This window comes from Acinonyx jubatus, chromosome X (assembly GCF_027475565.1).
Source record: "Acinonyx jubatus isolate Ajub_Pintada_27869175 chromosome X, VMU_Ajub_asm_v1.0, whole genome shotgun sequence".
In the NCBI taxonomy this organism is placed as follows: Eukaryota; Metazoa; Chordata; class Mammalia; order Carnivora; family Felidae; genus Acinonyx; species Acinonyx jubatus.
Genome location: NC_069389.1, coordinates 85,234,222 through 85,261,475, shown reverse-complemented (window position 1 = coordinate 85,261,475; position 27,254 = coordinate 85,234,222). Strand labels below are relative to the sequence as shown.

Genomic DNA, 27,254 nt, shown 5'->3' with positions numbered 1-27,254 from the left:
GTTGTTCTGCTAACCAGCAGAAGTCTCTGCCTCACTCTGGACCTCAGTTTCCCCATATGTAAGATGAAATGGTTTGACTAGATGATTCCTAAAGTGACGACTGGCTCTGATGTCCTGAGAGTCTACATGTCTTCCCTTTTTTCATGAGGCAAACGCTTTTTGTGGGGGATGAGGGACAAGGGACACTTGAGGACCTTCAGTTTGGAAGCTGGTCCAAAGTTCCCAAGCTGTGTTTGTTTTCGTTTCTCCCATTGCAAAGGGCCAAGGGCCACTCTGGTTTGGGCCACAGGCACAGTGGGGCAGCGGTCAGTGGTTTATGGTCACCCTGAGCTGCTTCAGGTGGAGTGGCCACCTCCCCCTTGGGCTGGGGAGGAAGTTCTGTCACTCCTGCTGGCCTCGGCAGGGCCCCCCTCACCTGTGTGGCACCCTTGCAACTGACCCTGAGAGGTTCCCTCAGAGACCCGGCCTCCTGTGCCTCCGTGGGGCTGGCTGGGTATGGGAGTGAGCTCTGTGCTGGGGGCTCCCAAGGAGCAGGAACTTCTAGGGACGATGTGAAGAGCCGGTGCAGGCCCCTGGGCCAGATCAAGTTCCCCTCAGGAATCTGGGAAGCTGGGGACTGGTAGAGGCCCTCTGGGAGCTGGTCAGAGTGGGGGCATTTTGTCATTAGGCCATAAATGAACCTGGAGGATGGGAGGGGGCAGGGGGATCTGTGACACTCCACGCTCCGGTTCCTCCAGGGAGCCCCAGAGGCCTTCAAGCCCGGTTCCTCACTTCACAAGGGAGGAAGGAGACAGGCTTCCATGGAGCCACAGGGCCAAGGATTGGAGGAAGGGCTTGCTGGTCTGTGTGATCACATGACCCTGGGACTTCCCCTATTTCCCAGTCCTTTCCAGGGAAACTTTAGTGAGCTGGAAGGAGCCTAGGCGGGGAGAATAGTGATGATGTGCCACACAAAAGGCAGCGTCAGCCACAACAAACAAGCACAGCCTCTCAGACAAACACAAACACACACAGTCTCCACCCCCATCTACACACACACACACACACACACGCACACACGCACACATGCCTAGGCCTCACTGCACACCCGTCTCAGGCCCTCTGCCACTCTTTCTGTGAAGACACACTGGTGGCCCAGCCCACATCACCTGTTGGTACAACTTCAATTTGCCAGGGTGCAGGGAGGAGCGAGGTTCCTTGGAAGGGGAGGGGCATTTTCCAGAGCTTAAAAAAAAGAAAGAAAGAAAACAAAGCAAGGCTGAAGTCCTCCCACAGGCAGGCTCGTGCTCCGGGTGTGCTTTCGCAGGCCAGAAACTACAGAACTGGGAGTACTGCCAAGTGCTTTATCAAAGGAAACAGCCCGCCCAACAGCTGGAGATGGGCTCCTGCCAGCTGTGTGTGGCTCTCCGTCTCTCCTTCTCCTTTTCTCTCCCCTTCTCCTATCTCCATCCATCCATCTCCTGCAGGCTTGCACTTTGCATTGGGAGAGCCTACAGATGGACTTCCTTGGACCACAGGGTACCCTTGATGTTGAGTAACCGAACAGAATGCAGCCCCACCTGGAGGGGCCATCTTTGCAGTAGGGCTGTGCTGCCCAGAAGTAGGTCTCCTGGCATTGGTGGCGGGCATTTCTGTTGCAACTGGAGCCTTGGGGAGACACAGTCAAGTAGTCCCTCTGTAGCCTCCTCTTCGCCTACGGAGGGAGGCGGGTGCCTGGCTGGGCTGTGTGTGTTGGCGGCAACAGGGTGTTTTCCAGCAACCTCAGCAACTTTGCCATCCATATTCATTAATTAGTTAATTACTTGGATTCATTTCTCTAAGCCTTGGGCTTCCTGGGGAGGGAGGAGACAATGTGCCAGTGGGGGAGAGCTCTGAAAAAGGGTGTTCTCCCCTTCCTGGTGGTGGAGGGTCCACTGGCAGACATTAAGGAGAGAGAAGGCAAGGGTAAGCTCTTGTGGTCTCACCCCTTCTCCTAGCCCTGACCCATTTCAGGCTCTAGCTTTGCCAGTTAAAGCGGCCAGCACTATCCTAAGAGACTGCTCTGAGCTGCGTTTGTAGAAGCAACTGAATGAAGAATGGTTCCAGTGGGGCTGCCCAACTCCAAGAGTGGAGCTGAAAGGCAACAGCCCCATCCCTGGGGAGGCCCAGGGGCTTAGTTCTGTTCCCTGACTGAGCACAGCCTGCACCCCTTGCCTCAGTTGACCCCTTGGGGTGGCTCAAGGCAAATCTAACATCTCCCCTGCCAATCTGGCCACGTCTCAAGGCTAGGGACCCTATTGGGTTTGTGTCTTTATTCACAATGCCTGCCACATGCCAGGGGTGGGGGATTAAGTAATGTCTGGTGACCCAGTCTCTGGGGAAGCCACTTTAAAGCTTGGGTCTTAACAAGTGGAAGGCGACACCTTGGTCTGTGTGTATTCCCCAAGGTCGCCATGTTGGGCTTATTTGTTCTTTAGTGGTTTTACTGAGTGCCAGTGTGATGACAGGCACCACGCTGGGGGTAAAAGGGGGGTTACCAAGAGACAAGCTGCAGACATAGATAATCTTAGCTCGGGTGTCTGGTAGGCATTCCATTGCCCATCCTCCCTCTCTCATACCCTCATCTGCCATCCCTCCCATCATTGTGGTTCTTTTCCAAGGCCAAGCTCTTGGATCTTCCCTCTTACCCTTCCCTTCTTTCCTTCCCCAAGGTTTTTTTGGTACAAGGGAACAAATAGGCTTAGTCATAAGGTCCCTGTAGTGTAATGAGCACAGGCTTTGGAGCCAGAGAGACCTTGCATTGAATCTTCTGCAGCCACTCACTCTACCTGGTGGGACTTTGAGTAAGTTGTTTCACCTACCAGAGCCTCAGATTCCCCCTCTGTAAATTGAGAATGATTCAAATGATATCGACCCTCTAGGGATTGGAGAGGGTTAATTGAGATAACATGTATACTTGTATACTGTATATGAAGTGATTTGAACTATGGTGCAAAGTAGGCACTCAGTGAATGTTAACTGATGCAGTGTGTGTGTGTGTGTGTGTGTGTGTGTGTAGCTTGCAGACTTGGCATACCAGTTCCTCTGCACATTTAGACCTTGTGGTATCAAGATTTCTCATTCCTAGTCCAAATACTGACTGCCTGACCTTCCTTCGGCAGCAGTCTCTGGGAGCCGGGCAGGCAGAAGGATACTGATGTGGGCATGTATATGATTTTGGGATCTAGGTCTTCACGAATAGAGGCTTGTGGGGCTTGCCCCCTCTAGTTCCCTCATAGGGGCACTTCCGATGGTTGGCAGCAGCAGCACATCAGCTGCAGGGAGCAAATGGTGTGAGGGAAGAGATTCCAGGTCTTCTTTGGCTACGGCTGATTCCTTATTTCCTCTCCTTTCCCAGTTTGGGAGCATTTGTTGCTGTCTGAAGGGCCGGGCAGTGCCAAGACCACAATAAACAGCTTGTCCAGTACACACAAGCTCTTTGGACCCTGAAATGTCAGCTGGCCAACTGGCTCACAGCTAGACCCTGCTGCGTGCTGTTTGCATCCGGCCCCTACAATGCCACTCAGCACTTGTAGAACCATGTGTCATAGCAACAAGCCTGGGAGTGGGGGGCCCCATGGGACCCAGTCCTGGCTCTAGGGTTGCCAAGTTTAGGGGCTGCACTTAGGGTCCCCCATGAAAACAAAATGACAGGCTTAGGGACCCAACTCTGCAGATCTCAGACCAGCAGAGTGGCCTGCCCTCCCCTCCCCACCAGGCCTGGCCCCCTGGGAAGCAGACCGCCAGATTCCCATGCCCCATATGGCTGAACCACTGAGTGGTGTTGGGCAGAGACATCTCACCCAGTGAATGTTAGTCGTGTGTGGAGCACATGCCTCCAGAGGGTACAGACAAGAGCAGCACAAAGGGCAAGAGATGAGAGGGAGAGGTAGCAGGGTCTGGTGGCAAAAGTGCCAGGCCAGAATCCAGGAAACCTGGGCTCTGCTCCCAGCCCCTGCCACCAACTCCTTTGGCATCCTTGAGCAAGATTGCCCAGAGGGCAGGGTTGGGGAAACAGGCCCAGGGCCAAGGCCTTGCCTAGGAGAAGATGATCTGTGAAATCCAGTTCATGCATTTGGGCATTGGGGGTGGGATGTTTAACCAGGAAAACTTTCCACTGAAGAGCTACCTAGTTGCCTTTCAGTGCCTTGGATATATCCTGACCAGCAAAAGAACCAAACTTAGTGCCCAGAGGACGTATCAGAAAAGAGGGAACCACTTCTTCCCAAATGTCTTGCCCTTTGCCTTGCCAATGGGCAAGGAACCCTGCCATGGAGAGAGAGGGCAGAGGGCACAGTTGTGCCTTAGCCATGGAAGGCCTTTTGATTGTCCTTATGTCTGCCTCTTGCAGTCACCCAGGACAACTCCTCTGGGGTGTGATGTTTGTCCCTGGTCCTATGAGTGTGTATGGAAAAGGTGTCTCCTGCTTCATGCCCCATGCCTCGATGCCCCCAGTGTCCAGAGACCCACACCCTGGCACACACTTACTCTTGGAAAATAGCATAAAACACAGTTGATAGAAGCTACCAGTGTCTGGCACAGAGTAGGTGGTCAATGAATATTTGTTGAATGAATCCAGGCTAGAATAAATTGACAACACTTTCATATGAAGAACTGCATTTAATAGTAGAAATTTCAGGCTCTGTGGTATGACCAGTTTAGGGACAGGAGGAAGAAGCCTGTTTGTGACCATGCAAATAACAGCACGGGGGCAGCCACCCTCTGTGTGCATGGAGAGAAGGTAGGACACACCCACTGGAGGTGGGGGAAGGATGTCTGGGAAAAGGGCCAACATCCACTCCAGTCTGAGGGCCTCAGACACTTCCCAGTGCAGGAAGGCCCCATGGTGTTGTCTAATTGGCTTTCTAGTTGTTCTCTTCCTTAGCTAAGGCCCAGTGAGGTAAAGCTAGGGTAGGGCTCAGCTTCCAGAATCTCTACTAGAGCTCTGAGCAGCTTCTGGTTATTTGCAACCAGGAGCCAGTTGCCAGGGAGGGATTTGATTAGCATTTGCCTGAGAGATCCAGGAGAGCCATGGCAGGGGTCTTCATGAGCCATTCATACCTCAACATGCCCCCTCTCTGCCTTAGATTCAGGGGCTCTGGGACCTGGGGGCTGGTCTTTGCAGATTCCTGGCTTCACTTGCCAGATTTCTGTGTTGTCTATGCCTTCACAGTAGGGTGGGTGAGAAAGAGCAGCTCAGGAGGAAAAAACAAACAGAGAAAAGGTCTCCGGGTCTGTTGACGTTATAAGTGCTATTGATTTTACAAGATTTTTCCATTGGAAGGACAGTGAACTGACCTCGTTTTGCAGCCAGCTCGGGCTTTGACGCCACTGTCTAGGCCATGAACTGAGAATACGAGAGGCTATGGCTTTATCTCAACACATACTTGATAGTCACCACTCTCGACAAGGCCAGGCTGGGGCCTCCTGGGGTGGGATGTGGGAGAATGTGAGTGGTTACCGGCCTCTCTATTCCTTCTACCTTTCCCCAGGGGCGTTTATGATCCTGGGCGCAAGCACTCTCAGATCTTGCTGGACCTGGATGGCAGGTGAGGGGGGATTTTCAAGTAAGAAGGACTCTATACATAAAGCTCAGATGGGAAGAGGGTGGTTGAAAGAGCACTGAACTTGGAGTTGGGGACCCAGCGTTGAGTCCCAGCTGGGCCACTAATTAGCTGCCCGATTTTAAACTAATGACTTCCCATCTCCTGGTCTCAGTTTTCTCTTCTGTTAAGTGATAGGTAGAATCAAATGATCCCTGAGGTCCCTTCTGGCTCTGAAATCCAGCAGGTTTGTGAAAAAGGCAGAAGTTAGGAAGGAGGAGAAGATAAAAAAGGGAGGAAGGGGCAAGAAGGAAACATTTCAGTAGAGTACAGAAGGGGGGGAATGGGAGAGCAACAGAGGTGCCTTGCATCGCAATGTAGTAGAAGTGGCCCCGAATGGAGACTAGGAGGCCCATATCCTGTTCCCAGTTCTTTCACTAATGAGCTGTATGACCCTAGGCAGGTCATTTCCCTTGCTTTTTACCTCCTTCAGGTAGGAAGAATTAGTTGGCTCCCTGCCCCCGGGGACTACTTTTTTGTTGGGAAACCTAGGTATATACACATGGAAAGCAATCGGGTATAGAATCCGTGCCAAGTGGGGTGACATGGACAAGAGGTGCATTTGGAGAAGGGGAGGGAAATGGTGGCTGATTGCTTAGGGCCTTGCCGCCTTGCAGCAGCCCCCAAATCAGACAGACCTGGATGAAGCCCCTGCCTAGCAGTATCACCCTGGGCAAGTCATTTACTCTATCCAAATTTCTCTTTCCTCGCTCATAAAAGGAGGGAATTGAACTAATTGATCCTCAAGGCTCCTTCCATGTCTCTGAATATGTGGGAAAACAAAACAAAACCCAAAGAGGCCAGAAGATGCCAAGTAGGCCAAAGGGGAGAATTGCGCGTTCAAGGAGGAAGCCAGCTGGTGTGCGTCAGACATGTTTGCCAGAAGAAAAGAAGAATGGTGTTCCCAGAGCAATAGTGGACAGGGGAAAAGGAGAGGAAGAAGGGGAGGAAAGGGCAAATCAAGGTCATCTCAAAGTAGTGACTGGAAGGCATATTGATGCATGTTCAAGGAGAGAAGGCTTGGTTGATAAGGAGCTACCTCCTGGCACAGAGGTCTTGAGTGGATCCCAGACTAGATGTTGAGGGTGGTGGTGAGTGTTACAGCAGACTAACCAAAGGGTAAGCCCGGAGTGGGGAGTGGGAGCACTTTCAAATTGGCAGGACTTCTTCCATGGAGGAGAGGGTGGTCAGTGGCCCATCACTAAGAATTTGATACTCTTAGATTTTATACATTACTGATCCCTGCCTGGGACCAGAGAGAATGTCTGGGAAGATGTGGAAACTGAGGTCCTAAAAGAGGATTCAACCTGCCTGGGGTCACGTGATAATTTCATGGCAGAGCCAAGAACAAAAGTTGGTCTCTTTCCTGATTCATGTGTCTCTTGTGTGACCCCTTTTCCATCCACTGGATGCTCTTAAACGAATCCTTGATTGCAATTGTGGCCTCTTAGGGGAAAAAAGCGGGGTGAAGAAAAGTCAATTCCAGGTAACTGAGGCTCTCAGGGAATTGGGAGCCCAAACCATGCTGGAGGGTACCTGGTGGGCCCTTTGACCACGGGGCTCATGCTTGGGACAGGAGCAGTGAGGGCTGGGTTAGGGGTGAAGAATATGGGTTCCAGAGTCAACAAGGTCCTCAAATCTCAGCTCTAGGCTTGTGACATTGGGATGGTCACAACCTCCCTGAGCTTCTATTTCCTCATGTGTCATGTGTAAAAAAAAAAATTACATAGGGTTGTTGTGAGGAATAAATGAAATAATGCATGAAAAGCGCTGGACACAATGTCTGGTACATAATAAACTCTCAATAAGTAGTAGCTATTATTATTATCATTACTCTTTCCATTACTGGTTTAACAAATGTGAGAGTTTGTGATCTTTCTTACCAATGTCCAACCTCCATCGAAGACCTAGACTCTGTCCTATTGATTTCCTTCTTCCCTCACTTACCTCAGAGTCCTACCACTGCTCCCTCCGACTGCTTAAACTTTGGGCCCCTGAGACTGCCTTCACCATCTCTGTTATGGGACCAGCTTTCTCAGTGGCCTCCAGAGTCTCACCTCCCCCAGACCTGCCTGCCAACATGGGGGCCCAGCAGCAGGCAGAGGGAGGGAGGCAGGTGGGCGGGGGCCAACAAAATGAGGCCATGCATTGCTGCCCCGTCACAGGTCCCTGGCAAGGCCTGCCAAGGTCACCTTTTGCTTCTAATTTCCTCCTTTGGGGAGGAGAGGGTTGAAATGAAGCCCTGAGGGAGCATTCAGAGGCAAGCAATGGCTTTGCCCCCCCCCCCCCCGCCGCAATCTGGGAGAAACTTTCTGTCCAGTATTTGCCAGGCCAAGGGACTGCCATGGCCCCTAATGTAGGAGCACAGCTACAATATCTGTGTGGAACTGTGGTAGGCATCACTCTCCAGCCTCTGGGAAAAAGCTCAGGGGCCTCTGATTCTGGGGAGGAAACCCAAGTTTCCTCAGGTAAAAAGACTCTTGGGTGCAGTCCTTCAGAGGGAGCTGATTGCTTATGCTGGGAAATTCAGAGGGTGCCCCAAACTGCTCCCAGCCTTTTGTCCCTGGGGCAAAGGTGGGGTCACCAGAGAAACTGTGGCACTAGGCCAGGGAGGCCCGAGATCACATTATAGCATGCAGGTCCTGCAGATGAAAGAGCCCAGCCCATTCTGAGGGTTGAGAGGTGAAGGGGAAGATGGGTGGGAAGAGCAGGCTGGTACAGGGCCTGGTGAATCTAGAGGTGGAGCAGGCAATTACCTATCTGGCAGGATTTCAGGGGCCCCAAAGCAGACTCCACTCCCAAATATACCCCCCACACACACACACACATCTATAACCAACCAATGGTATGTTTCTTGAGCACATGCTGGGTGTTCTGCACTGTGTTCAGCCTCGATAGCAAATTGTCAGGTTCGATCATTACCACCCCCCGACCCCCCCGCCGACCAAATCCTTCCTCTTAAAAGATTTGGTGGGGGTGGGCTAAGTTCAGGGCTGAAAGAGCATTGGGCACACCCATGGCCATGGTCATGGCCAGAGAGGGAGAGAGAATGGCTGGAGGCCCTTAGATGGTAAACGAAAGCTTGTGGGTGACATGATGGTGGTGAAGGGGACAGGGGCAGAGCAAGAGATGTTCTTAAAGCAAAGCAGAGGTGCGTAGGAGACCAAATCTGGGTAAGGGCCAAACCCTGGAGGAGAGACAGAATGAGAAAGAGGAAAGGTTCTGGGGCACGCTGACATTTTTCATAAAAGGAGGGCACTGCCATGCAACCTGAATAGGTCCTTCAAGCACAGCAGAAGGGAGACGTAATAATTCCTGGTATTTGTCCGGGACCTTGCCACCTTGCCATTTAGAAAGCTCTTTCTCTTTCTCTGGCTCTTGCTTTCGCACTCTCTCAGACACACACACACACACACACACACACACACACACACACACACACTCACACACACTGGCTCTTGCTTTCAAGCTCTCAGACACACACACACACACACACTCACAAATTCACACACACACTCCTTTACTTTTAACAGCTCCATCAGGGTGGGTGGGGCATGGGGTAATTACTCCCATTTGACAGATGAAGAAACTGAGACTCAGAGGGATTAACTGATTTGCTCAAAGTCACACAGACAAGTTTAATGGCAGTGCAGGAACCAGAACTTTGGTCTCCCAACTCCTGGGGCAACAAAGGCCAGAATTGGCCTAATGAACACTCAGAGCAGAGTATGGAGGTAACCACCTCCCAAACATTATCTCAAGAATTCTGGGAAGGGCCCCTGCCCCATAAATAATCTCTCACTCCACTCACTAATTCCTGAAATTTCACTCTTAAAAGGTTCATCATTTTGGACTGAAAATGTGGCCCGTGTTAAAATGGGAAGGGTGCGGGAGAAAAGAGTGGGGCCATGGGAGAAAATCTCAGTGCCTCAGAATAATGCCTGAGAGCGTTTCTAGGAGAGGGCCCTAGCCATGGAGTGGAGGAGGGGAAGCAGGGGGTGTGTTAGGAGGGGGAGGGGAGGCCGTGCTGGCCAACCTCCCCTTTTTTGCGTAAGAAGGGAAGGAGTTGCATCAGAGCGTGAATATGGGCAGGGCAGACACTGAGAAGGGGAGCAGGCCTGCCCAGAGGTGGGCCTCTGAGAGCTCTGATGGGTGACTGCACTGGAGTCCTTGAAGGGAGGCGGGTGGGGGGCGGGGTAGGATTCCATGTGGCCTTGGGGGAGGGCAGCAGGCTGGAGGCTGGAATTGTGGAGGGGATGGGGGTGGGGGAGCTATTCAGGGAGCTGGCCTGGAGCCAGGGGCAGCCCCAAGGGGGTGAGTGGAGGCTTGAGAGCTCCAGGCCCCATTCCAGCTCCTGACCTTGAGTCACCATGCAACTCGGCACTTTTCCTACCTCAGCCCAGACACCCATCAGTTTCTCTGTTATCTCGGCTTCCCGTTTTACAGAAAACTGTGTAAAAGTTACTCTCCTGACTCCTCCTAACCGACCCTGCCCTTCCTACAACCCTTAACTGCCCTCCCATCCAGTATCCTGCAGGCATCCTGGGCCTCACAGAAGCTCTTGCCTGCTACCTAAGGTCCTAGAGGCTGCCCCTGCACCTGATGATCCTGAGCACAAAGGCCTGAGGGCTTCACCCAGCCCTTGGCCTGTGTTCCTCCACTCTAGGCACAGCTGCATCTGACGAGGTTGAGGCTGAGACTATTAGAACGGGAAGCACAGTCAGAAGTTGCCTTGCCATTCATTCATTCAGGTCATTCACTCATTCATTCTAGTATTCCATTTGCTGAGTGCTGCTATGTGCCAGACACTGTTCTAGACCCTTGGCATATGGCTTCATGGAGCTCCCCATCTAAATAGGGGAATCATTCATCAAATAAGCACCCAAGTAAATATAAATTTGCAGCCCTGATTCTCTCGTTTTATGTTTAGGGAAAACTGGGGTCCAGAATGGTTACAGGACTTTTCCAAGGTTGTTCTGGTAGCCAGGGGCAAAACCAGGCCAGAACCCAGGTCTCCTGATTACTATTCCAGTGCTCTTTCCACCATGTTCTGGAAAGAATACAGCACAAGTATAAGGACATAGTATTTATCCCTCTCTGTCTATCCAGACTTACCTATAGTCAGAGTAGCATGTGGCCTACTTGGCCAGTTTTGAAGATCACTGAAAAACAACCTACCCACTCCTATTATCGTTCTCCCCCCCAACCTTGTTTCCTCCCCAACCCCATGCCCCACCCATGCCTGAAATACCACTGACCCAAATCTGTGGGTTAAAGCCCCTGTGATCTGGCAGAGCAAAACAAGTTAAGTCATTACCTGCCATTGGCACAAATACATTTCTCTAATTTGTCCTTTAGGATTGGCCCTCAAACCAGGTACGTTTGATTTGGGGGAGGGAGACAGAGTCTCCCCTGAAGTGGGCACTGCTAGGGAGGGCAGGGCGCCCAACATAGTAGTAAGGGGCCCCATGGAACTCCAGCAGCAGGAGGGCACAGGTCGCCTGAGGGAACAGGCAGGAGGAAGGTACCAGTAAAGGAAGCAGGAAGGTTCTGAAGACAGACTCCTACTTCACAGTTTAGCCCTGGGGGCCAGCCATGCACCAACAGCATGATTGGTGACATTTTGTTTCAAAATACATGTTTACATTTGGTCTTTCCTTATACTAGATTATTATACTGAGTCTTTTGTTCCTTCCCTGGCCTGGTGTGTGAGTAGTTTGGACTTATTTGCAGTTACTTGAGGGGCCTTCCCAGAGTCTGGTCAAGCAGTTGCCCTTAAACAGTCAGCCAGTTCCTGAGTTGAAACACAGATCCATTCCATTCTGACATGCTAAGGGTCCCCCCCCTCCAGGGGACTGAGATGGGAATCCTTTAATCAATGGAAAGAACCAGCCCCGACCTCAAGGGCTTCCCCACCCTGACCCTGAGAAGGTTCCCAGTTCCCCTGCAGCTGTGATGCAGAGGGTTCAGTGGGAAGGGACATTCGTGCCTCGGATACCTGGAAATCGCCTTAATACAAAGCAAAACGCCTAGCCAGAGACAGCCTGGAACTTTAGAATCACACACCAGGGTATCATATTTGGCCTCTGCCACTTACTAGCCTGGGGACCCTAGGCAAGTCACTTAACCCTTCTGAGCCTCTGTTTCCCCATCCACCAGTTGGGCCTAATGATAATATGATACCCATCCCCCTACTGTCGATCCTCCAACTGCTGATAAGGTTCAAAAGGCTAATGTATATAATTACTCTAGCACAGTGCCTGCTAAGCTAGCAGTACACGGGAGCCACTGATGTTATTATTTGGACCAGATGTGGCTTTGAGAGCTCCCAGTGATAGGTCAAGACCTAACAGCTGTCCGTCCCCACCCGCTTATTGAATCAAGGTTTTCATGTGTCAGGTTTGCTTAAAGCAAGGCCCACCTGCAGGGCATTCCCCGTGCTGGTGATTCATGGGTGGGATGTATTCCACCCACCTATTTTAAGCTGTTCTACATTTTCTTCCCCCTGTCATGGACATGTTTACACAGGGGAGGACAGTCCCAGTCAAAACAAGATGAAAATACACTGCTGGCTGGGAGCCCCAGGCTAACTGGTTTCAGGTCCTCTCCCAGCTGCCAACACCTCACAACAGGGCCACAGGGAGGAGTGGGGGGCTGTCCCCCCACCCTGCCCCCCCTCCATTGACCCGGCTCTGCCTGGTGTTAGGCGGTTGGCCATCACCTGGTCAGACCAGAATGGGTTTCAGGGAGGAGGTTCTGCCAGGCTTTTACAAGAGTATGAAGGAGGGGTGCGGAGGGGCAAGGGCTGGCCTGGCTAGCTCTGGTGTGAGTGTTGTGTCTGCTGCCAGGGCCGCCTGGTGCACAGGCAGAGAAGGCGACTGCCAACAGAGAGTGGCAGAAAATGGCCAAAGACAGCTCCCCCAGCAACCTGCCTTTCTGCCTGGCATTTCCCCCACTAGATTTCGTTCCTTTGGGTTAATAGGAGGCTCTTGGGAAAAAGAAATTACCCCATGGGAGGGAGAACCCATCAACCCCTTATCAGCCAATGGAGCCTTCCTGGGGGTCAGTTTGTCACCCGTGCCAGCTTATTAATGAGTAAGTCGAACTTGAGGAGGGTGTGTCCAGGGAGGATGCCTTGACAAGCAAGCAAACAAAATCCCCTGGACAGGGAACATGGAAGTTAAATGTCCCCAGTAAGGCTCAGGCATATCCCTGCTCCTCACAGATTCTTCAGAACCGTTTTCCCAAGGAGGGCAGGAGAAAACCATCTCCTTTGTCATAAACTCCACTGCTCTTAGAGTTTGCCCACTCAGGCAGTTTGGTTTCTTGACAGTGAGTCCAGGAATATGGGGGTACATCTGCCTGTCCCCTGAAAACCCAAGGCCACCGGTCAGCCAGGACCCATTGTGAGGCCCCTTCCCAGGCAGCACCCCACCTGTCTATACTTAGCCAGCCTTCGTCAGTTCTCCCAGAAGCCCCCCACTATTCAGAACCACACCAGGCAGGCCATCGTGTTCCTTCCCTGAAAAAAACTGAACATTTCCCCTTCTGAGAAAGACTTTTCATTTTAACAGGGATCCTCAGACTTCAAACCCAATGGTGACATTAACAGTGAGAATTTCCTTTATCTTGGTGGGTATCAGGGTATTTTTGATCAGGACAGGTGTGTGTGTGTGTGTGTGTGTGTGTGTGTGTGTGTGTGTGTGTCTGCCCCCATCTCCCCCCCCCCCCCACCGCACCCACATCTTTCCAGTTAAATGGCTGTCACTGGCTCAGAATGAGGCCTGCTTGCCCCAAATCCCTCTTTGATGTTACTGCCAGCTGAGACTTGGCTGCCCTGCTCTTGGGCTTCATCACCCTCCACTGCTCCCTGTGGGTGCCCTGTTCCCAACTGACCCAACCCCTCCAGCTAAAGATGGAAACTGACCAAAGTCCTAGCGTTAGTGGAGAACCAGGAGCACACACTCGGGTGAATTATCCCTTTTTACTGAAAAGGTCTGGCCTCGGTTCCAGGTCATTAGTGGCCACTTACTCAATTAAATTGTGTTTGGGTTGGGTTTCCCAAGTATGTTTGATTTTCACTAGTCTTTCATGTTTTTAACTGCAGAATCGCTCTCAGACAGTGATTGTCCCCAAATTAAAGCATTAACAGAAGGCAAATTCATGAATTGGCCTATAGTTCCTCCCTGCGGGAACCATTAGCAAAGTTCTAACACTTATTCAAACCTTTTAGTTAGTTATAAAATACATATTTACCATATTGAGACTGTGTGCCAGGTACTATCCAGACTCTGAGGGTACAGTGCCCACTTCCGGTCATGGTCTTATCTGGCTGTGCCTTCAGTCCTGCTTGAAAGACAAGAGGTCCTGCCGACTACTGACTGCTTGTGCCATCGAAGAGACTCTCGAGGCCAAAATGTTATGCAAGTGACAAGTCCTGTATACAGGGACAGATTGCCAAAGACCTCCAAGCAAATGAGTTAGCCTCTTGTCCCTCATGCTACTCCCTCCCCATAAGCAGTACCAATAACTTGTGAAACCCTGGAAACAAAAATTGAAACTGGGCACAAAGTTAGCAATGCCAGGCTTTGAAATCGCATTGATAGGGCTGCTTACCCAGTGAGCCATTTTGCCAGCAGTGTTTGGGGACCGGGACCCTTACTTATGGAGTGATCACGTGGCCCTTCTGACTTTCCGAAGAACACACCTGTGTCACTGACAGGATAGCCACCAAGTCAGGAAACCTGGGCAAATATGTGTATATGTTACTGTCAAGACATTGTCAGTCTGCAAAAATAATACAATGATGTTATCTGTTTCCAGACTTTGAGGTGTCTATAAACCTATCCACCTTGTATGGTGTATATGTTGGGGAGGGAAGCATCATTCCCATTTCATAAATGAGGAGCTGGCAGCACAGGGGGTTTAGAACCTTCCAAGCAGTCCCCCAGCTGGCTAGTAGCCAAAGTGGAAAAAGAGCTCTGGCCTCTTGACATAGTCTCTTCCTACTTGACCAAGTTCATGTAGAAAGCTGTGTTTCTGAGGGAGCACCTCCCTTGGCATGTGTATTAGGGCAGTCCCTCTCGATTCTTACCATTATTCTCTAAGGGCTCAGGACCCAGCTCTGTGGGCCAAGTCCATTATTGCAGCAGCCTATTGTTGGAGAGAAATCATCCGGTGATGTGACAGATGCCTCCAGATTACCTCCCCACTGTGCTCAGGCCCCAGTGCCCCAAGATGCCCAAGGAATAACTGTGAAACTCCTTTCTTCTCCTCTGCTGAGCTAGTAACTGTCTATACTTGGCCATTCCTCAGTTTCCATATTTACTTTAGCTCTCCTGAAAGTCTGTCAACAAACTCTACGGTATTATTAGTTTTAGCAAATAACAGGATGTCAGACCAGGATTCATTACTTTGCTGTTAGAGTTCTATCCTAGGACATAGGAGCCAGTGTTCATCTTATTTTTTAAGGTGTATGAGCTTTGGCAGGGAGCCTTCTTCAGGTAGGCAGGCTCACCGTACTCTACTCAGTCTATAGGCCTTTAAGCCTGCTCTGCCCACAAAGACCTGGGGCCCTTCTGTCTTTGCTTGGTGGTACAAAGTTGTCTGGAGGTAGATTTTTTAAAAAATCAATAAATACTTTGAATTTCCCATTTTTGTGCTTTCCCCTTACGGTTCTGCTGTGGCCTTTAAAACAAGTCTGTGCTTGGTAAGGTGGCTTTGGAACTTAACATACATGTCGAGAAGGGCGGGGGCGAGGATGATATTTTAAGCTGGCACCAAGAATTTCCAGGCTTTGGATCCAAAATATCTTTCTCTTCCAACCCCACCCTCTGCACTGCCTGTCTCAAGGAGCAAGAGAAGAGGTTAAAAGGGTCACTCTGTTGCTGACAGGCAACCAGGAAGTTCAAGCCTTGGGGGAAGCATAGCTTTTGTTTATTTAAGCCCCAAACCTAGCAGGCAGTATAAATTAAACATAAAAATAAAATAAAATACCAAAACACAGGCCGGGTGCGTACCACAGAGAGAGAGCATCTAATTCCCCTTCTGCCCTCCCTTGGAGATGAGCATGGTTGTGGAGATCCTAGTAACTCTTTGTAGTCAGCCCCAGCAGGCTCCTGAGGAGGGAATGAGTCACACCCCTCTAGCCTACCTCTGAACAGACCCACATTTGACCAGGTGGTGACAGGCACAGGGCTGGCAAAGAGCTGGCTTTTGTAGAAGGGAGGCAAGGCTGGTTAATTGACCAAACTGTGCTGTTGGAGAAAACTCAGCCCTTCCCTGTTCTCTCCCTCTCCCCGGGTTCTTCTCCCTTCCCACCCTGTGATGCCCACCCTCTGCGTCCCCAGCCTCTCAGGCAGAGTTCCCACCGACAGCTGTGAAGTGTCTTAGAAGCAATCTGTTCCTCATAACAGACAGGTGAAATTTGTCAGAGACTGGTTTATAAATTAGAGCAGGTTTGGGTTATCCTTCTTTTAGCAGTGCTCATTCATGTTCTGATCAAATTTTCAGGAGTTGACAAGGCAAGGGAAAGCAAGTGAAGGGCAAACAGACCTTAGGCCCAGAATATTCTGAACCCCATCATGGTGTATCACACAAAGTAACTCTTGGTGACCCTGACCCTCTGGGGACTCTTTGAGTAGACCCTGTCTTGGCTGTCACCTTTAGGCCAGTGGTTCCCAAAGGCAGTTCCATGGACTAGGACCAGAAAAGCTGCATCCAAACCATCTGAAAATACCCTTCCCAAGCCACACACTATTCCACTGGATTTTCTAGGGCTGGATGGAGCCCAGGACATCCATATTCTTCACAAGCTCCCCCGAGGGTGATCCTGATATTAAGAACCTCATAAACGGGGGTGCGTGGGTGGCTCAGTCAGTTGAGCGTCCAACTTCGGCTCAAGTCATGATCTCATGGTTTAATCTCATGATCTCATGAGTTTGAGCCCCACGTCCGGCTTACTGCTGTCAGTGCAGAGCCCACTTTGGATCCTCTGTCTCCCTCTATCAAAAATAAATAAACATAAAAAAATAAGAACCTTGGGGCCCCTGGGTGGCTCAGTCAGTTAAGTGTCCGACTTCGGCTCAGGTCATGATCTCACAGCTTGTGAGTTTGAGCCCAGCGTCGGGCTTGCTGCTGTCAGCTAGGAGCCTGGAACCTGCTTCAGATTCTATGTCTCTCTCTTTCTCTGCCCCTCCCCTGCTCGTGCTCTGTCTCTCTGTCTGTCTCTCTGTCTGTCTCTCTCTTAAAAATAAATAATCATTAAAAGTTTAAAAAAAAAATAAAAACCTAATAAGGATCCATTTCTTTCCCTCTGCAGCCCACCAAGCAAGGTTTACCTGCTGTGTGTCCAGTTGTCTTCCAGTGCTGATCTGCCCCTGACCACTCTGTTGAAAGTAATATGAAAATTGAGTTCATACTTAAGTATGCATAACCGATCGTGGCAGAATGTGGCACTTTCCCAGGGCTTTTTCATGGAGAAAAAAAAAAACCCTTTCTTAATTCCTCAAATTATAAAGAAGTCCAGGAATGATCATTAGAACCCAAGAGTATGACTCAGATGGTGATGTCGTTAGGCAGTACAGCAGCTAGGTCAGGCAGACATCTTGTACTGAGAGGATTTTTTCTCAGTGCCCTTTAAATCACATTTCTCAGGTAACCAGTCACATAGCATCTGTGCTACGACCAGCTGTAGTTAGAATGGTCTTCTAGGAGCCTGTGAGGATCGTTTCTTTGGCGTTCATATGATTGCGTACAAGCAGTGCTTGCTTTTATTTTTCTTTTAATTTAATGTGTGATCGACATCTTTGAAACCTGTGCACCTGGCAGCACGAGGGCTTCCTGTTCCTGGTGTACAGTGGGAGGCTTCAACTGGTTCCCCCTGTACCCATCTGACTGCCTCTCCACGCTTCTCCCAAGAACCCTATCACCTATGACTCTGCACAGCATGCAGCCGGCCCTGGATGTCAGGGAGAGCCAATGCTGCGTCTTTTTTTTAATGTTTATTTATTTTTGAGAGAGAGAGAGTGCAGGGGAGGGCCAGAGAGTGAGTGAGAGAGAGAGAATCCAAAGCAGGCTCTGCACTGTCAGTGAAGAGCCCGATGCGGGGATTGAACTCAGAAACCATGAAATCATGACCTGAGCCAGAATCAAGAGTCAGACACAACTGACTGAGCCACCCAGGAGCCCCCAAGGCTGTGTCTTTTGATATGCTGGCTTGGTCTAGAGTGTCCTGCCTTGCCATCTTGCCATGTCCTGTTGCCTTACTACTTATTTGGGGTCAGGAGGAAGCTGGTAATAGCCAAGAGAGAGACAGAGACAGAGACAGAAGATATGCATAATGTCCTTCTCCTGCCTATCTCTGTGAATTAGACTTGGTGAAAGGCTGAGAGAAATGTTTGCATGGATGTGTGTGCCTCTGTGCTTCTCTTTCTTCCTGATAAGGTATGTATATTCCTTGTCAGCAATTCTCAAACCGAGCCGGGAGGCCTTCCTTAACCCTCCCAACAAGCACTCTTTTGAGCTCCCAGGCACTGTTCCCATGGCCAGGGTGGGGGCTACCCAGGGAGGAGCTTTGCCTTGTATCTCTCCTTCCTTTCTCTGGTGCGAGTAGCGTGTCCCCTGCCCCCTCCTGCCACTGGCCTCACCGAAGCTAGGCTGCCTCCTTTCCATCCAGGAACCTCCGAGGCTTCTGGGGGTAGCTGGAGAGTGGGGAGGCCCTTTGCAATCTGCAGAGCCCCTCTTCACAAGTCAGAGAATCCCACCACAGAGGATCAAGGAGCTACCTCAAGTGAGCCCTTGGTGAATAGCTCTGCTATGAGGTAAGCACCGGCCTGGGGCATACAACGCGAGAGCCTTGGGAGGCTCATAATGCTTGCCCATCGTGGCCCAGGAGCCCAAGCACCTAAAGAGGCTGGCATCATTACTGGCGTTTTGTTCCCCAGGAAACCTGTACCACTTCAAAGGTCACCCATTCTATAGCAGGGCCCACAATGGAGCCAGGTGCTCCACCTTGGAGGCCCTGGCCTCTTCATTGGCTTCTTGTCGGCCGGCTCCACATCCCCAGCGAGATCCTCCTGGTTCTTGTCTTCCACGCATTACCAGTAGCCCTGAGTCCTTCATACACCACTCAAAGTAACCCTGGCAACCCATTCCAAGAAAAAATGGCTTGGAATTTTAGCTCTGGGGCTGCTCCACAGAGCAGAAGGGACAGGGAGAGGCCCTGCCAGGGTCTCCCTGGCTCGGGTCGGCTGGTGGAGGGCTGGTGCAAACGTGAAGGGCGGCCATGTTCTTGCCGCTTTCTCTCCCAGCTCCTGAGTAGGTTGCAGTGGGCTAGGACTTCCCAGAGGGTGGGCTGTGACTGGGGGAGGGGAGGCCTTCCGCCTGCCTGAAGATGGTGCAGGCTTCGGAGGGTGAGCCTCCCAAGGTTAACCTTAACCAAGGTTAAGACCAAGAGGAGCTGGCCAAAGAAGGAAGACCGAGAAGTCGGCAGGTAGAGGTGATCCCCACACTAAACATGGACACCCTTCTCGGAAGGAAGGCAGTGGTAACTCAGAGAGCAAATATCTATGCTTTGTTTACAAACAAGGTTTACAAACTCCTTAGTTTACAAATGTTGAGGGTTAAGGAAGAGAATCTGAGTTAGAGGCACTGGCACTTAGGCTACAAGGTCAGAGCAGCTAAGTAGGTCCGAAAGTCCAATCTCTGCGGCAGCTGTGTTATCCCCGTCTAGATGGGCATGGCCCAACGGTCAGGGTGAGGAGAAAAAAAAGCACAGTCAATTCTGAGGAATGAAGTGATGCCTGGGGATGGCAGTGGTTGTGGCCCTCCTGAACCCCAAGCTACCCTTCCAGACACCCTCAAGTCCTGGGCTTTTTCCTGAAGCAGACATTTCACTAAGATATAACCAAGTAGGGAGACTCCAGAATTTGCTGCAGGCCCAGGATATTCTGGAAGGAAGCACAATTTTTGACTGGTCAAAAATTTGTTTGTTTGGTTGTTTAAATCCCCACCCCCCCCCCAAAAGGGCCTTAGGCTTTAAATAGGCATTCAGTCAATTTTGAATTGAATTGAGTTGAACTGACTTGAATTGAATGATAATGGCAACACTGAGAGGGAAAAGGAGGAGGAGGAGGAGATTCTATTGACTAAGGTTAATTTTGCAGTCTCTTTTTCAGGAACATCTATTTCATGCTAGGAGATGGGTAATGGGGAGGGTGGAAAATGAGAAGAGGGCTCAGAAAAATGATGGAGGTCAATTTTCCCAGCTGCGAGGCATAAGGGGAAAGGAGACAGGCATAAATATTGACACAAGGTTCATAAGATTTAAGATCCACTGAGCTAAACAGTGTTCCTGGCTAACGTTGGCCAATACTTCCAGTCTTTCCAAAACACCGGGAGGAACTGCCTCCCCTCAGAGTTAGCCGCCAAAGTTGGGGTGACCAAGATGATTCGACAAGAGCGCTTTTTGAACTCCTCTGAATGAGGGTGAGCAGGGAGGCCCGCCCTGTCAGAATGGGGTTTGGTTCTGCCTCTCATCCCTAGTGTCACTCAGAGATTGTTTGTGAAGCTCACATGGGACCCTGTCCCAGAGGGAGCTGAAAGGCACGATTCATTTGCTCCTGTCGTCATTTGGTGTCAGGGCTTGGCCCAAATCAGTGGTTAGAACTGCTTCTCCAAGAGAGTATCCATCTCCACCAGGACTCTCCTTGGGGTCCCTCCTACCATCGCCTTCTGCATCTGTGTTCGCATCCTCCCCCACCATTTTCCTGCCCCCCCCCCCCCCCAGAGTCAGGGTTCTGGGCCTTGGCCATGCAGGGAAGTTCACATGACCCACAGAGGACAAGGCGCTCTCTCTGTCCCCGTCTTTCCTTCTTGTTTCCCTCCTTCTGGACTTTGGGGATTTTCCATGAAGCCAAAGTAACGATGTAAGTTGCAGTGGCCTTCCTGTCTATGGTCTTCCACACTGGAGGGGGAAGCAGAGGGGAAGAGAGAAGATAAGACAGAAGCAAGGACAAATTAAACGATGGCATTTCAGCCTCCTTATTCCCCCAGCCTCTTCAGAAAAAGGGACAAGTAAGTAATTAGTAGTAGCCAGAGCTTCAGCCGGAAGGGGGCCGGGATGGAGGAATAAGAGGGGAGGGCTGTTTTGCAGCCGCCCCATTAACTGTGCTAATGCTCCAGTGCTCAATATCCTTTTTGATTTCCTTTTCCAGCTCCTAACCCTGTGTTTGCTTTGTGGCTTGTCCTGCACCTCTCACGTCGTGTCTTTTTCCGCTTCTCCTGACACAGGACCCTGTGTTTTGCTGGCACCATTGCCGAATCTTTGGGTGGAACATTCCCTGTAGAAAATAAGGAAGACTTGCCTATAAATAGTTTCCTTTGGGCTACATGGTACACAATGCTTCAAGTGTGACAAAAAGGGAAGTGAGATGTTCCCCCTCATCGCCACCCCCAACCCTACCACACCCACCCCAAGTCAGCTCCCCACCCCTCACCAGCGTGCTGAAATCTGGCCCACGCCTCTGTGGCCCAGACTACCCAGTCTCTGTCCCACCGTCCCGTGGGAACCCCAAGTAGGAAGCGCTCTTGTCCTAGAGAGTCTGGCTTTTGAAGTGGAACATATCGGTGGGAATGCTGAGACACTTCTTCCAGCTCAACAAGTCAGCTTCCAGGCCCTCCTAAAATGGAGGGAGTTGGCTCTGTCCTCCTGTATGCCACCCTGCATCTACAAGTCACCCCTGAGAGAGGGAGGGGGCAGCTGTGTCTGTTTAATTGCCGAATCCCGTGGCCACTGGGGCTAGACCTGTGAGTCAGCAAAGGACCTGGCTCATCAGCCAGCCGCTGTTGCTGTGCTGGCTCTGGGTCCAGCCCAGCCTGTCGAGTGTAGGACAGAAGAAAGGGAATTTGGATATATGCACACAGGTCGCTGGGCTGGTGAATCCCTAGCCCACGGTTTCCTACCTGGGGCCCACCTCTGTAGGACATAGGGACACAGAGAGCCCCTCGGATCAGCACTTTCTCAGAAAAGTTAGATCAGATCATAGATACTTCATACAGCACAAGCCTCCACTCACTGTGAGGTTTCTTGCAGATATTCTGGGCAGAGGAATTTTCTAGTGTGCCAGGGGTTAAGCAGAAAACCTTCTGGAGTCTCCTGCTTCTTCTCTTCTCCCCCTCTTACCTGCCCTTGTTTGAAAAAATCTCTCTACAGGGACCTTTATGTCCATTGTCTTGCCTTAGCAAACTCTGGGATCCTGGGATCCAGCCATTGTTTCATTGTTTGCTAATGGTGGATCCTAAGGCCTCAAGGTGATCACTTCTCACTTGCCTGGCAGCAGGCAAAACTAGAGGTATAGAGGGGATGAGAGATTGGCTGAGCACGGGCTGAGTGGGCTGAACGTGGGACATCCTTTCGAAGTTGTTTTGTAGAACTAAATCCCTGGTAGGAGCTTGTTTTCTTGTGCCTGGCTTCATTCTCCTAAAAGCTGAGCATAGCAGGAATATGAAACAACAACAACAAAAAGTTAATTAAGGATGCTAGTTAGTGGGGCCCTAGGAAGTGGAGGTTTGCCTGTACTGTGATTATTCTCAGACTACTTACTTTATTTGGGGTATCGTATACCCCGACTACATATTTGTCATTGCAGGAGCCACCGGGCTGGATTAATATTTCCTATTTCCTTAGACAGAATGAGCTTTCTTTGAGGACTGTGTGGCTGCCTTTTGAAATGATGTGGGTGAGCCCAGCCCACTATAAATTTCACACGGACACTTTGGATATTCTTCTGGTCCCCGATGCTGCTGTCCCCTGCCATGAGTGTCAGAAAAGCCAGCTGTGCTGACGGAGCTCAAAGTCAGCCTCTGGACCATTCTCTAACAGTACTGCTGCTGGCATCCTAGGGGCACATGTCCTGCCCCTCATCCTTTCTTCTTCCTTACTGCTTTTTGGGCACCTCCAACCCAGCCCCCCAACTGCATTGATTCACTTATTCAACACACCTACCCCCTACCCCACTCCTAAATGCAGTAGGAACAAACTTGGTCTCTGGGTCAGGAAGACCTGGATTGGAGTCCCAGCTCTGTAATTTACTAGCTGTGCTACCTTGGGTAAGGTAGCCTCTTAGACCGTTGGTTTCTTCATCTGTGAAATGATGGTGACAGTGCCTACACCACAGGTTTGTGGAGCAGCTGGCACAAATGTCTGGCCCATAGCTGGTGCTCACTTAATGGTAGACATTATGGTCGGTAGGTCTCAAACTCAGTTGTTTTTTTTTTTTTAAGACAGTCTTCTTTTCTTTTGAATGTTTATTCTTTTTTAGAGACAGAGGGCATGAGCGGGGGAGGGGCAGTGAGAGGGGAGACAGAGGATCAGAAGCCTGCTCCTCGCTGACAGCAGTGAGCCTGATGTGGGGCCCCAAACTCACGAACCACGAGATCATGACCTGAGCCGAAGTCAGACATTCAACAGACTGAGCCACCCAGGCGCCCCAAACTCAGCTTATTTTTAATCAAAGCATAATTAACGTACAATTCAAACGCAACTTTGCTAGCAAACTTCTCTTCCTTTCCCTTCCCAAACCACCTTGGTTTCTTTGCCTCTGACTCCATATAAGGGAGTCCCCATGGAAGGAGCTATTTTTTCTTCTGTCCTATGCCTTGTCTCCCTGGTGGTGTTTTTTCTCTGCCAACCCAGCTTATTTATCTCTCCCTCTTTCTTTTCATCATTTCACTTGGAATTTTGGGGGTGGGTAGCAATAGTTAGTTTAGGAAAGACTTACAAGCCAATGAAACCTCCTCGACTCTTTCCTGGGGCCAAGAAAGCTCCCTGTGGCACAGAGGGCAGATTACTCTATCAGGGAATTCCAGTATCAATTAAGCTTCTGATTTAAGAAAAGTATTTATTTTTCCTCAGCTAGTGTTCTCGATGACCTACAAATATAGTCTGTGCTTTGTTCTGCCAACTACACACAGTTGAGTGCAAAATTGGGAGAATTTATGACCTAAAGGTAACATAATATCCAGAGACTGGGATTATCTCCCACCTAAACTAGGGTGAAGACATACACTATCCTGGGCCTGCGCACAGTAGGTTCTCTCAGATAGTTCTATTGTCAGCCCTTTGCAAGTAGAACGGCCCCTTGTGCGTGTGTTACCACCTGTGGGATCCAGTGGGAGCCCCATTTCATAGTGGCAAAAATGTTGGCTGTTCAGTGGCACAATGGCACTGGCAGCCTGGAGAAAATCAAGGCCTTAAGACTGGGCTTAACTGGGGCCTTGGCCAGGGTGTCAGTGCCAGGCACCTGGTTAGGAGAAATAGCCTCAGGCAAATAGTAATTACCTTCTTCGCTGATAAGAGGCCCCAGTACTTTTCCAGGAGCATGATTGCATTAGGGTATTTCTTTGGACCACTGCCTGAATCACAAACTGATTCATGGGTACTGGCCCCAACTTCATCCAAACTATTGTGTATGTGGTGGAACCCGATGTTCTCCTCACGGCCCTGAGTCCATGTCAATAATCCTTGCCATTGGGTCATCACCTGTCCCTTGTTCTGTCTAGATTGCTCCTTCTGGTTGCAATTCCGCCTCTGTCCACCAGGTGGCCTCGCTTAGGAAACATCAGGAGAAAAGGACCTCTAGCCGCTGCAGACTTTTATTTGGTTTAAGCTTGAGACTGAAAAGAATGAAAACAAATTTTCATGGAAACATATGTAACTCTTGGTAGGCAACAACCACCTCATTTTCCAGTAACTTGGAATCTGTTCCTGAAGTGAAGTAGCCTTTCTTACCTGTGGCTGGGCGAATCACAGGGCAGGTGTTTTCCTGGGATAATTTATATATAGCCTTGGTTTGTAGTTTGCTGTTTATAGGAAAGTAAGGAAATATTGTTTTTAAAAATAGGGACATGAAATCCCGGATAATGTGGAAGGTATTTTCTCTGCAGAGTAGGGTATGGAGATCAAAGGAAAAGGGCCCTGTCTTGTGGTCACTCCAGCACTCATTCCCCTACCATCTCCTCCCCCACCTCCTCTGTCACCCACATGGCCCCAGCCTCCCCATGGTACATGTTCCCCCGGCTCACTGGAGTTCTTGGACACTCTCCTCTCCTTACATGCACACTGAGGTGCAGATTAGTTCAGCTGCATCCTGAGCATGTCACAGATCTGTGCATGTGTCAGTACACAGAAGGCTACATCCAAAGGAGGAGGAGGTGAGTGTATAGGGGCTGGGACTGGGTGCAGGCCAGCGGGCTGGGTGAGGGGACATGCAGATGACAAAGTGTGTGTGCAGAAGAGCGGCTGAGAAGGCAGGCGGCAGGAAGAAGGTGAGGCTCCTGATGGTGAGGGTGGGTACCCAGGGAGCATGATGTATGATGGCATTGCAAAGCCATGGGGGTGTGCCGGCTGACACCTGAAGAAGAGCTTTGAAAACCAGCACCACCCTTTACTGAATGCTTTCTGCTCTTGTTAGGGCATTTGGACTTCTTTCTTCAAGAATCAGCTCCAGTTTGATTTTTACCAATCTCCAGAGCCCTCTCTGCAGATGCCAGTTGGCACAAGAAAGTGCTGAACTGTTTACAGTCCTAGCTTAAGGTTCAGGGAGGGGATGTGGTTTAACTGGACCACAAAGCCCGGTACAGGACTCATTTGCATGGCCCCTGACGCCATGTGACGCAGCCAGCTCCTCCTATATAAAGAAGCAGGAGCCGAAATATCTCCGAGTCTGGGTTGGACTGGCGGCTGTGGAGTTTGTGACACACTAGGTGACACCCCTCGAGTCACTTCCCTTCAACTCTGAAGCGCCTGCCTGGCTTTGCGTCCCATCGGCAGCCTTCACCCCCGTCCTAGCCCCTGGGCCCGACTCGCAGAGCCCAGCCCTGTGCAGCGCTCCAGCAGCCGCCAGCCGCCCAGCCCGCCCAAGCAGCCCGAGCTATGAACGCCGAAATGTATCAGACCCCCATGGAGGTGGCGGTCTATCAGCTGCACAATTTCAACATCTCCTTCTTCTCTTCCTTGCTTGGAGGGGATGTGGTTTCCGTTAAGCTGGATAACAGGTAACCACTGGCCGCAGCTCCCGAGCCGAGGCGCCGGCGGGGGCTGGGCTGCGAGCGGGATCACCGAGCTAGCCGTGCGCCGCCGGTCCCCCGTTCCCCGCGGTGCAGCATCCTGGGAAGGGGCGGGGGTAGGGGACGCAGGGAGGGGGGTCACCGCCGCGCTGGGATCCGCCGTCGGAGCGTCCCTGCGGCCGATGCGCCGTGAGAACGAACTGCTGCAGCCCGAGGCGGAGGCAGCCGGAGGCAGAGGGACGGCGGGGCCGGGCAGGGCAGGGCTGGGCAGAGGGCTGGCCACGCGCCGTGCGTCGCTGGGGAGCAGGCCGGAAGCTTCCGAGCCGAGAAGGAATTCCTAGCTAGCTTCGGAGCGCGGTAGGTTCACCCGGGACCTTCTGGGCCGGCGCCGGAATGGGCTGGCGGCGGGGGTACTCCCCAGGCCGCGCGCCCCCATTGTTTGCCTGTCGCCCGGGCCGGCCGAGCAGACCACGCTCGCCGGTGCGCCCCGGGACCCGCGCGCTGCTCCACGCGGCGGGGAGCCGGCCCGGGTGGGGAGGTGCAGCTTCCTGCAGGGCCTGGGAACAAAGTGCCCGGGACTCCGGGCCAGGGAGGTGGGAGAGAGGAAGAGCTGGGGCAGATGGAGGACTTTGGCTGCAGCTGCCAGGTACTCAGAGTAGAACCAAATGGGTAACGCGGTCGCTTTGCTTTTTGTTTTGGCAGTGCCTCTGGAGCCAGCGTGGTGGCCATAGACAACAAGATTGAGCAGGCCATGGTGAGTGGCATCACTGCGTCATTCCTGTCCCCAGACCTAGCTGCCGCTTATGTAACTCGGGCAGGACTGAGGGGGTGGGTGCAAAAGCCATTAGGCAAGAGCCTGAGGAAGCCAACGGCCTGCTTCCTATGCCCTTGGAGCCCCTAAGTAGCATCCCAACATAGCGGCACCTTTTAGGGCATTTGCAGTCGCCTTTGCTGGACCCCCTCCTTTTCTCCTCCCGCTCTTTGCAGCAGCCTGTAGCTCCCTCCTGGGGAGGTTGCAGGGCAGGGAGCTCAGACTCTTGAATTTGTCTGTATCCCCGCACTTGGCAGGGGCGGGAGCTCATTGGATGCAACTGCACTGCAGTGCCTCCGCAGAGCCTGGGCTAGGGTCAGGAGTTGGGAGGAACCAAGAAGCAGAGCACCCCTCCCCATCTCCCTCTCCTTACTAGGTAGAGGTCATACTCCAGGTAGCAGTCAAAATGACTGCAGGGGGTTGGGGCCTCCAGCAGTCAGCAACCACTTCACTGTGCCCCCAGTGCCCAGTGACACAGTTCCCTACCCCCAGTGCAATCATCAGGTTTAGAGAGGATGCAGCAATCCTGGCACCTTCCCCCAGGGCCACCAGTGTCCTGTCTGGTTGCACCACAGATGCAACTGGTGTGCTGGGTCATTTGAAGAGGAGGAGTCTCCAAAAGAGCCAATCTTGTTCTGGGGAAGATGTGTACAGCAGACAAACTTTATGGGGTGCCTAGCAGGTCCTCCCTGAGAGGTGGTCAGCCAGCAACAGGACCTTATGTAGAAACGGGTATAGAGCCGACCACCAGCAAC

The 27,254-nt window shown here is 51.4% G+C and overlaps 1 protein-coding gene across 5 annotated transcripts in view; it reads left to right on the top strand.

Moving 5' to 3' along the window:
* TSC22D3 (TSC22 domain family member 3) overlaps positions 1-27,254 on the top strand; it is a 62,428-nt gene that overhangs the window by 33,311 nt on the left and 1,863 nt on the right. For 2 of the 5 annotated variants that reach the window (XM_053201519.1, XM_027054992.2), the window contains exon 3: positions 26,391-26,442. In XM_053201519.1, the coding sequence (XP_053057494.1) occupies positions 26,391-26,442 (52 nt within the window). Of the gene's footprint in view, positions 1-20,600; positions 20,697-25,326; positions 25,677-25,825; positions 26,046-26,390; positions 26,443-27,254 lie in introns of those variants that run through there. The other 3 variants (XM_027054991.2, XM_027054990.2, XM_027054993.2) reach the window with 3 other exon arrangements.